The sequence below is a fragment of the Cherax quadricarinatus genome, chromosome 82 (genome assembly GCF_038502225.1).
Source record: "Cherax quadricarinatus isolate ZL_2023a chromosome 82, ASM3850222v1, whole genome shotgun sequence".
Taxonomy (NCBI): Eukaryota; Metazoa; Arthropoda; class Malacostraca; order Decapoda; family Parastacidae; genus Cherax; species Cherax quadricarinatus.
Genome location: NC_091373.1, coordinates 8180744 through 8192831, shown reverse-complemented (window position 1 = coordinate 8192831; position 12088 = coordinate 8180744). Strand labels below are relative to the sequence as shown.

The 12088-nt window shown below is 42.0% G+C and overlaps 1 protein-coding gene across 3 annotated transcripts in view; it reads right to left on the bottom strand.

Moving 5' to 3' along the window:
• Nucleotides 1–12088, bottom strand: part of CenG1A (Centaurin gamma 1A) — a 675383-nt gene that overhangs the window by 48886 nt on the left and 614409 nt on the right. Inside the window, exon 1 of one of the 3 annotated variants that reach the window (XM_053797289.2) lies at nucleotides 11653–11860. The exons of the other annotated variants lie outside the window; for them this stretch is intronic. Within the exon in view, the coding sequence (XP_053653264.1) occupies nucleotides 11653–11698 (46 nt within the window). The 5' untranslated portion in view covers nucleotides 11699–11860. Of the gene's footprint in view, nucleotides 1–11652; nucleotides 11861–12088 lie in introns of those variants that run through there. 3 annotated transcript variants of the gene reach the window in all.

The window sequence follows — 12088 nt, the reverse complement described above, 5'->3', positions numbered from 1 at the left end:
ACAGTAATGTTTGTCATTCAGCTTAATGAATACGGAGCATTCCAAAACACGTATGAATCAAAACGCGATATACCGCTTGTCCACCATACAAGTCACATACTTTTAATAAATAAAATTATTAGCTTTTACTTAAGTTTTTCTTATTTCTATAAAAAGTTATTTAATTATGGTTTGGTTAAGATTATCGTTAATTCATTATAAACATTTTGGGTAGTATGTACGATCAATAAAACAGAAATTAAAAATAGCCTTAGCATTATTTTAATACGTATTGTACTTTTATCTGAATGAAAACCCCGATTTTTTTAATTATCAACAATGAGTAGATAAACTAAAAACTTGTGAATCCGAGAACTGGCTTCGAGGAACACATGTGTAGTACGTCACCTGAGACAGGAAAAGGCAGCTGGCTGCTAGAACATAAGGCGAGACTATTATTCATCCCCTAGTCAAGTCACGCAAGTTATTAAATATACTAAACTGCCAGAAGACAACACAATAATAATACAAATAAGTATTTCTGAGTTTGTACAGGATGTTTATGCTACTTTATCATATCCTAAGTGGCCTGATACACAATGCTCTCTCGCTTCACACAGTGTCCGTGCATAACAAAAAAAGGCACAGTACCGTGACTGGAACGATACACAAATAACCCGCACATAAGAGAGAGAAGCTTACGACGACGTTTCGGTCCGACTTGGACCATTTACAAAGTCACACTAACCAGAAATGGAGCAGGACGGCTATATATAGGCAGGAAGAGGTGGTGGTAGTAGTAATAGCAGTACAAGTGTCCGTGGTTCGATCCCCGTTGGAAACACTGGGCGTGTTTCCTTACATCGGTTGTCCCGTTCACCTAGCAAGCAAATAGGTACCTGGGTGTTAGTCGATTGGTGTGGGTCGCATCCTGGTGGACAAGACTGAGGACCCCAATGGAAATAAGAGACAGTCCCTCGATGACGCACTGCCTTTCTTGGGTTACCCTGGGTGGGTAACCCTCCGGGGTTAAAAATCCGGATAAAATCTTATCTCTTTCTCTCAGTTACTGTGTACTCACCTAACTGAGTTTGTAGAGGTCGACTCACGGCCCCTGGCCTCGCTTCTTAGCTCTTTAAAAACTTCTAATAATGAATAATGTGCAAATTATTTGGGCTGATGTTCTCTTCACATACCGTCACCTCACTAGGTATATTTCACGTGCTTAATTTTGTCTCGCTTGTCACAAATGCATCGCTTCTTGTCTTTCACCTACCACGTATGTCACGTGTAAGAAAAAAACAACCAGCAACATGTCAGTCTAGCCCCTCCCGGTCTTTAGAAAATACTCCCCACAGCTGACAGACTTCACTACCACAGGGTACGCACTTACGACAAAAAAAAAAAACGATTTTTTTAAGACACCATCGCTGAGAACACAAGATGAATGAGTATGAGCTTTAAAATCTTCTCTACGAAAATAGATTAAGAGTTTTAAACCTACACTCTTGAAAGGGAAGATATTGTGAATATAATGAATACAAATAAGACGATAAAGACATATATAGAAGAAAACACTACGGACAATATATTTAAGTTTGTCTAAATGAGAATCAGAAAATACTTACTTAAGGTTGAGTGGTCAGTGTAAATAATGGGCGTGAATAGGGCCTTCGCTTTATTTGCCAGTAAACCTATTTCAGAGATTCTTTTATGTAAAGGAAAGAATAAGTCACAATACCGTGGTTGGAACAGTTCACAAATAATCCGTTACTACTACTAACACTATTCTTTTCCAACTTATTTTCTGATTTTCTCTTACTTGTGACCGAAGGCCAAATCCCAAAATTATTGTTTAAATGAAACTGGAAATAGCTGCACTGTGTTGCTACCATATGACAGTTACATGATGAGAGTAGAGGCTACTATATCCTTCAAATTCAGTCACAGGATGGGTTTACATACTTCAGGAAATGAAATCCACGAGTCTGAGCTGGGAAACTTCAAGTACAGTTGGGTAATGAACTTTGTCCAGACTGCCACAAAGGGGTTCAGTAGTTACGGAAGTGAAGGTGAAGCGGCTACGTAGTTTCTCTCGCTCACTTCCCTCTCAGCCCTTTCTCACCTCATCCCATCCACGAGTGCCAATACACCAACTAAAAACATCTGAAGCCTAACGAAAACCAACAGCTGTTTTCTGTGTCGCTCCCCATCCATAACTACTGCTGCTGCTGCACCACAGGTTTGATCTCAACCTCCACAACTAGAAGGGTCACAGCTGCTGCTGGGGTTGCCACAGTTACCTGGTGAATTATTTGTTTATGACTCAGGTTCATGTAACCCGACCCCCGAAAACTATTCTTCACACTGATCAAAGGTGAATAAAACTCCCGAAATATACTAGATACTTGATGGTCCACTCTTAAAACTAGGGTTACGAATAAATTACACCTATAGACTGATCGGTTGATTTTCAGGAACCATCCAAGCACATAAATTAAAGAGGACGCCAATCACGGATAGGCGCGTGCTCCAGCACAATGGCTGAGGGTGGAACGCTGAGGACCTGGGTCTGGTATTCATCTCTGATTTCCTCTAGCCACCCCCTCCTCAGCTTCCTGTCTGGGCAGCCCTGCCCGCGACACATGACGACAACACAATATCAAATAAGGAAACTCCTGGTGAGTCCTGTCGACCGTTTCACACCCTTCTTTGTGGCTTCTATAATACCTTCTGGAGCCTTGTTACAAGCAGGTACTGCACCGGGAACACAACGGCAAAGTACTCACATTTTATTTGAAGATTTTATCCTAATTAGAATACAATGCATATTACTGTATTAAAACTGTCCACTGATTTTTAACATACGATTAGTTCCAGCTTATTAAAAAAGTAATAATCAGACAACCATGGCTTATCACAGCAAGAAAATACTCTTTTTTCTTCCAGCAGAACAAACGACCAGCAGAAATTAGGATGGCAGTTGCTCTAGTCTGGAGGACTCTGGGTAGACACGAGTAGCCATTTATGTTTGGACTCGAGTTTGGGACGAGGAGGAGGGTAGTAGAAGACATCAGCTTTACCCAAACCTCCTGAATTATAGGGCGGAAATGGCCGCTACCGACCCCCCCCCCCCTCCGTCATTCCACCACATACGCACATCACTTCAACCTCCCCCCCCTTCCCCCACATACACAACAACAAATCCATAATCTTCCTCGAGTCTAAATCATATTGCACCACGCTGTAAATCACGGCGAAGTCATTAATGATAAAAAGAGACACTAGTGGGGATATCGGTGAAGAGGAAAGACAGGCGCACTATCAGGCCATAAATGGAAGTCAAGTTTTAAAAACTTTACTACTGATGGTAATATGTACCATACGGGAAGGAGAAAAAGAAGGAAGGAAGGTGGTCATAAGTTAGTATAGGGTGGTGACCCTCGTGGTGGGGGACCGTGGTGCGGGCGGCAGGGAAACCATGTGGCGGTGGTTGGTAGTAATATAATCATTGCCATACATGTGTTAAACGTTTTGCACTCTCAGGATTACTAGTATTTTCTTACTTTTCCTGAAAGACTAAAGTTATTAAATCTTACACACGCCTATTTATATTCACGGTTACTTTTATTTTTAATTTTTTTTTGATAGTTATTTTGGAAAAAAATAGATTCAAAAGATATAGGTAAGCACTGGTTTGGTAATAGAGTTGTGGATGAGTGGAACAAATTCCCGAGTAGCGTCAATGAAGCTAAATCCTTGTAGAGTTTTAAAATGTCTGTAGCATTTAAAAAATATATGCGAGACACTGCATTAATATGTAAAGGTAGAAATATACACAAATAACCCACACATAGAGAGGAGCTTACGACGACGTTTCGGTCCGTCTTGGACCATTTACAAAGTCACAACTTATCAATTTTCAAAACCATTTATTACATCTGTCAGACACTGCAACATCATGGGATCTTGATACAAGGAATTCTTCAACACTTGTTCCCCTCAAGGAAGGTTCCTTGATGTTGGTGAGGGGCTCTTGATTTAGGGAATTGGATCTGTGCTCCAGTTCCCCGAATTAAGTCTGAATGCCTTCCACATCCCCCCCCCAGGCGCTGTATAATCCTCCGGGTTTAGCGCTTCCCCCTTGATAATAATAATAATAATAATAATAATAATAATAATTCAACACTTGTTCAAACTTTGGACGAAGACCCACTTACACTAGTGGATGGTTTCACTGTTAACTCACCTCCTGCTTAACTCACGTGACTACAGTATATAAGCCACTTCTCCGACCATATGCTGTACTTTCTTCAAGACTGATGGACTGAGCGCATCGATTCCAGGCTGAGGGACTGATTACCTTAAACTACTACTCTCCTGACACCATTCTTCTTGGTACTGGACTGATGAAGCCACTATAAGGCGAAATGTTTCCTCAATAAAGATTCCTATATGTTGCATAAGTGTCTCATTCTTCAAATTGTCGGTTTTCAAAACCATTTATCACAAATATCTGAATAATTCAACCACCACAAAGGATGGAATTTAAAACACCACAAGTGACGTGTCAAATATTTGGGTTGGTATGTCCTGTTTTCAAGGCGCTATGTCCACTCGCATGATGAGTGGCGATGCCCAACACACACTCCTTGGGACGCAATCTAAAATTTGTGACCATCTTAACACAACAAAAACCCAACTTAACACAACTAATTAATATTATAGCCTAGTTCCGAGATTTCCTCGCAGTGACGATTGATAAAGCCTACCCTAACCAAACCAGATAAAACTCTCGAAACTCATCAAAGGAGATCCTGAATCGTGTTTTTCTTACACATCTGCACAAGTACGTGTATATAAAAATGGAAGAACACACTCCAGTAGGTCTATTGGCCCATACAAGGTAAGTCCAATTCACACCCACCTACACCCATATCCCTGTCCAACTTATTTTTAAAGCTATCCAAAGTTCTCGCCTCAATGACGATACCCCAGAGATTGTTCCATTCATCCACAACTTCACTGCTTTCCTACTTCCATTCCTTTAGAACCCTTGAAAACAGTTCAAGCCTCGGTATAATATACATTGTATGATACCTTCCAAGAGAGGGTAGGAGTAACGTCAAATCTATGCCACCACTTATTTAGAAAGCGAAATTAGTCGCGAAGCCGGAACAGTGTTGAGTTAGAAACTCAGCCTCCCATACCACCACCAACCTCGCTTCCTACACCACCTTCACCCACTTCTATCTTTAAGGAGAGGGAAAGGGGAAGGGATGCTGGTGAAGAACGCTTGTTGAAGATTGAGACACTTATGCAGCATATGGGAATCTTTATTCAGGAAACGTTTCGCCACACAGTGGCTTCATCAGTCCAATACAAAGAGGAAGGCGTAAGGAGAGGAGTATGAGGTAATCAGTCCCTCAGCCTGGAGTCGATGTGTTCAGTCCATCAATCTTGAAGAATGTACAGCATAGGGCCGTAGACGTGGCTTATATACTGTAGTGAGGTGACTTGAAGCAGGTGGAGGCGGGATCATAGTGGTACCATCCACTAGTCGAAGTAGGTCTTTGTCCAAAGGTTGAACAAGCGTTGAAGAATTCTTTGTAAGAAGATCCCATGATGCTGCAGTGTCTGACAGTTGTGATGAATGGTTTGAAAAACCATTCATCACAACTGTCAGACACTGCAGCATCATGGGATCTTCTTACAAAGAATTCTTCAACGCTTGTTCAACCTTTGGACAAAGACCTACTTCGACTAGTGGATGGTACCACTATGATCCCGCCTCCACCTGCTTCAAGTCACCTCACTACAGTATATAAGCCACGTCTACGGCCCTATGCTGTACATTCTTCAAGATTGATGGACTGAACACATCGACTCCAGGCTGAGGGACTGATTACCTCATACTCCTCTCCTTACGCCTTCCTCTTTGTATTGGACTGATGAAGCCACTGTGTGGCGAAACGTTTCCTGAATAAAGATTCCCATATGCTGCATAAGTGTCTCAATCTTCAACTTGTCGGTTTTTCAAACCATTCATCACAACTGTCAGACACTGCAGCATCATGGGATCTTCTTACAAAGAATTCTTCAACGCTTGTTCAACCTTTGGACAAAGACCTACTTCGACTAGTGGATGGTACCACTATGATCCCGCCTCCACCTGCTTCAAGTCACCTCACTACAGTATATAAGCCACGTCTACGGCCCTATGCTGTACATTCTTCAAGATTGATGGACTGAACACATCGACTCCAGGCTGAGGGACTGATTACCTCATACTCCTCTCCTTACGCCTTCCTCTTTGTATTGGACTGATGAAGCCACTGTGTGGCGAAACGTTTCCTGAATAAAGATTCCCATATGCTGCATAAGTGTCTCAATCTTCAACTTGTCGGTTTTACAAACCATTCATCACAACTGTCAGACACTGCAGCATCATGGGATCTTCTTACAAAGAATTCTTCAACGCTTGTTCAACCTTTGGACAAAGACCTACTTCGACTAGTGGATGGTACCACTATGATCCCGCCTCCACCTGCTTCAAGTCACCTCACTACAGTATATAAGCCACGTCTACGGCCCTATGCTGTACATTCTTCAAGATTGATGGACTGAACACATCGACTCCAGGCTGAGGGACTGATTACCTCATACTCCTCTCCTTACGCCTTCCTCTTTGTATTGGACTGATGAAGCCACTGTGTGGCGAAACGTTTCCTGAATAAAGATTCCCATATGCTGCATAAGTGTCTCAATCTTCAACTTGTCGGTTTTTCAAACCATTCATCACAAGAACGCTTGTTCCAAAGAAATGGAACTATTTTCCACATTTCTCTCATACCCCAGGCGCTCCATGACTCAATGAATGAAGAATGAGACACTTGTATTATTTGGGAATCTTTACTGAGCAAACGTTTCGACAGCCAGTGTCTTCTTCAGTCCAATACTGAGAAGAACGGTGGATTACCTCCAACTCTGCTCATCTTCCACCCTTCTCTGTATTGGACTGAAGAAGCCACTGTGTGGCGAAACGTTTCCTCAATAAAGATTCCCAAATGTTGCGTATCTCATTCTTCAACTTGTCGGTTTTCTAACCCATTTACATCTTACTGACCTAATGAAAGTAATACTATTAATAATACTCATCATCATCATAATAACAGTGGGACAGGTGTAGCAGTTTGGGCCGTCCTACCACCACTGTGACCCACCAGTGACCCACCAGTGACCCACCACTGTGACCCACCACAGGCCTGACGCTGATAAATATTCTATGTTTAACAAGCAGAAATCTATATGCTCTGCCTTCACCTTTTTTTTCTTTAGCAAAACTGGATACATAAGAAATATTAGGCTAGGTTAGGTAAGATTCAAGAAAAAAGGACAAGTGTTTCCAGGTGCGGGTCTTAGTCACATGATGACCCGCCGCTGGAGGTTTGGTCATCTGACCAAGGCCTTCCGCTGGCTTACCGGTCCACCCCTTTAAAATTAGGTTCTAACCTCCAGGTATCTCAGATAAGCCTACTTGGGTGTTAGAACACCACAAGCACGGCCCTGCTCATGGAAATGAACATAGGAAATCACAATCTTAACCACACGTTAACCTCTCCTCACAGATTATATAAAGGAGAAACACTGCAGCAGGCCTACTGGCCCATACTAGGCAGGTCTTTCTCGAACTCAAACCCACTAATAGGCTGCAAGCCTAATCCGACAAATGGATCCTGGAGTTTAACCCCAGCAAGTGCAAAGTTGTGAAGCTTGGAGAAGGACAAAGGAGACCGCAGACGAAGTACAGCCTAGGAAGTCAGAGGCTGCAAAATTCACTCCAGGAAAGGGATCTTGGGGTGAGTATCATACCGAGCACATCTGAGGCGCACATCAACCAAATAACTGCTGCAGCATACAGGTGCCTGGCAAACCTGAGAATAACACTTCGACATCTAAGTAAGAATCATTCACGACACTGTACACCGTGTACGTCAGGCCCATATTGAAGTATGCAGCACCAGTATGAAACCCCCACCTGGCCAAACACGTCAAGAAATTAGAGAAAGTGTAAAGGTTTGCAACAAGACTACTCCCGGAGCTGAAGGATTTGCCCTACGAGAAGAGGTTAAGGGAACTCAACCTGACAACACTAGAAGACAGGAAGAACAGGGAGTCTACCTGGAGGGCATTCGGGGATCAACGCACCCGCGGCCCGGTTCATGACCAGGCCGCCTGGTGGATCAGGGCTTGATCAATGAGGCTGTTACTGCTGGCCGCGCGTAGTCCAACGTACGAACTACAGCCCGGCTGATCTGGCATTGACTTTACATATCTGTCCAGCTCCCAATGAAGACAACCAGGGGTCTATTGGTAATTTCTTATGGCTAGTGGGAGGCTGTTGAACAGTCTTGGGCCCCGGACACCTATTGTGTTTTTAGTGTACCAGAGGCGCCCTTACTTTTCACTGGGGGTATGTTGTATCACCTGCCAAGTCTTTTGCTTTCGTAGGGAGTGATTTCTGTGTGTAGGTTAGGGACCAGTCCCTCCAGAATATTCCATGTGTAGATTATGATTATATATATATATATATATATATATATATATATATATATATATATATATATATATATATATATATATATATATATATATATGCAAAACAACCACTCTGAAAGAATAGAGAAATTCCAAGCGCTTTCGTGACTACTCACATTATCAATAGTTCCTTGATAATGTGAGTAGTCACGAAAGCGCTTGGAATTTCTCTATTCTTTCAGAGTGGTTGTTTTGCATATTCTGAAATCACCTGTTTACTGTGATCTTATTGCATATATATATATATATATATATATATATATATATATATATATATATATATATATATATATATATATATATATATATAAGGAGGGGTGTTAAGTGATGGAGTGAATGATGGTGAAAGTTTTTCTTTTTCGGGCCACCCTGCCTTGGTGGGAATCGGCCAGTGTGATAATAATATATATATATATATATATATATATATATATATATATATATATATATATATATATATATATATATAATGTGCCGAATATGTAAAACTGGTCAATTAGCAAGAACTCATTTAAAATTAAGTCCTTTCTAAAATTTTCTCTTATACGTTTAAAGATATATTTTTTCATTAATGTTAATGTAAAAAATTTTAGTTTTGCATCAAAAGAATCTTAGAAAACTTACCTAACCTTATTATAACAAGAACAATTTATTTTAGCCTAACCCAACTAAATACATTTTAGATTTGTTTACAATAATTTAATACTAAACAAACACAGTGAAACATATTTTTTTTCGTTAGGTTCAGAATGATTTTGGCGAAATTATTGCATACACAAATTTTCGCTTGTCCTATATGGCAAGATGAGCGTTGCTATTTAAGCCAAGATCGCAAGTTCTGCCTATTCGGCACGATATATATATATATATATATATATATATATATATATATATATATATATATATATATATATATATATATATATATATATATATATCGCCTGCGCTCCAGTGAGTACAAGTCAAGTGCTTCCAGGAGTTCCCAGTAGTTAAGGTCTTTGATGGAACTTATACGTGCAGTACATTCTCTAGATCTGCAATTTCACCTGCCTTGAATGGGGATGTTAATGTACAGCAGTATTCCAGCCTAAAGAGAACAAGTAATTTAAAAAGGATCATCACTGGATCATCTCTTGTCTTGAATGTTCTCATTATCCATCCTATCAGTTTCCTCGCAGATGCGATAATGACATTGTTGTGGCCCTTGAAAGTGAGGAGGACATGATAGAATACTGAGAAGAACTGACAAGATGGATAAGCACAGAATGTTTCGGAGATGTGACACAGCAACAAGGGGTCACATCTCTGACCACAGGGATGTTAGGAAATATTTTTTCTACCACAGAGTTGTCAGTAAGTGGAACAATCTGGAGAGTTTTAAGAAGAGGTATGATAAAGTTCATGGAGCAGGAAGTGGACCTAGTAGCGACGAGTGAAGAGGCGGGGCCAGGAGCTATGAATCGACCTCAGCAATGATGCTTACACAATGTTTATTTCCACAGGTGAGCGAGTACACACACACACACACACACACACACACACACACACACACACACACACACACACACACACACACACACACACACACACACACACAAAGCTGCAGGATCAGGAGCGCATAACAGGAAGGGCACTGCAATGGATCAGAAAATACCTGACAAGGAGGAAACAACGAGTCATGGTACGTGATGAGGTATCAGTGGGAGCCTGTGACGAGCGGAGTCCCACAGGGGTCTCAGTCCTAGGACCAGTGCTATTTTTGGTACATGTGAATGACATGATGAAAGGGATAGATTCAGAAGTGCCCCTGTTCGCAGATGATGTGAAGTTGTTGATGAGGAGAATCAAATCAGATGAGGATCAGGCAGGACTACAAAGAGACCTGGACAGGCTGGACACGTGGTCCAGCAACTGGCTTCTCGAATTCAACCCCGCTAAATGCAAAGTCATGAAGATTGGGGAAGAGCAAAGAAGACCGCAGATAGGGTATAGGCTAGGTGGCCAAAGACTGCAAACCTCACTCAAGGAGAAAGATCTTGGGGTGAGCATAACACCGAGCACGTCTCCGGAAGCACATATCAACCAGATAACTGCTGCAGCACATGGGCGCCTGGCAAACCTGAGAATAACGTTCCGATATCTAAGTAAGGAATCGTTCAAAACACTGTGCACTGTGTACGTCAGGCCCATACTGGAGTATGCAGCACCAGTTTGGAACCCGCACCTGGTCAAGCACATCAAGAAATTTGAGAAAGTGCAAAGGTTTGCAACAAGGTTAGTTCCGGAGCTCGGGGGAATGTCCTACGAAGAAAGGTTGAGGAAATCGGCCTGACGACACTGGAAGACAGGAGGGTTAGGGGAGACATGATAACGACATACAAAATACTGCGTGGAATAGATAAGGTGGACAGAGACAGGATGTTCCAGAGAGGGGACACAGAAACAAGGGGTCACAATTGGAAGCTGAAGACTCAGACGAGTCACAGGGATGTATTTCTTCAGTCATAGAGTTGTCGGGAAGTGGAATAGCCTAGCAGGAACCAGACACAGCTTTAAGACGAGGTATGACAAAGCTCAGGGAGCAGAGAGAGAGAGAGAGAGAGAGAGAGAGAGAGAGAGAGAGAGAGAGAGAGAGAGAGAGAGAGATCAGTGAAGAGGCGGGGCCAGGAGCCGAGATCGACCCCTGCAACCACAATTGAGTACACAAAATTTACACTAGCTTTAGTTATCACTAATACATACTATTATTAATATTATCTACATCAGTTCCACTGTACTACGATATTATCTAAGAATTTTCTATTACATTACCATAACTTTCTCAGAACTATTATATTACGACTATAACTATCGTATGATCTTGTAAATTTAACACTTGTTTTCTTAATAATTTATTAAGCCTACTAACCCGTGCTAGGCAGGTCCAACTCAAACAAATCAATCATTCTTACTTATCAGCCACCCAATGTATATGAGAAGCTATGGCACAGATAGACAAGTTTACATTATACGAAACAGGATATAAAGACGAACTCCACTTGTCTCCATCCCTGATACACCAACCCATTCTCTTACCCATAATATTGACTCGAGCAGACTCCTTCAGGAAGGGGATCTTCATCTGGGCGAAACACAAGCGCGTCTTCTTGCTAACAAGCTCTGGTACCCTCCTGGGTGCGACAACTTCCTATGAAAAGTAACGCAACACTACACCGCGTGCATGATAGAGCAGCAGAGAGGGGAGGAGGAAGGGTCACGAGCACGCCAGAAGATAGGGACGTCAACAAACCTTCCTCACTGCTGGTACACCAGGGACTGACTACTAGTCTCAGAGGGTAGAGAATGTTCCTCCTCTTCCCGGCATCGTCCTCGCCCTCCCCACCCCTCACTCCGTCATTGCCATCTACCGCAACTCACATAAAAACACAATTATGACAGACATTCCTCGAGCCTTGGCAACCTCTATGAGCATCCCTGACACGATAAGGCGTTACCTACCATGACTAGAAGG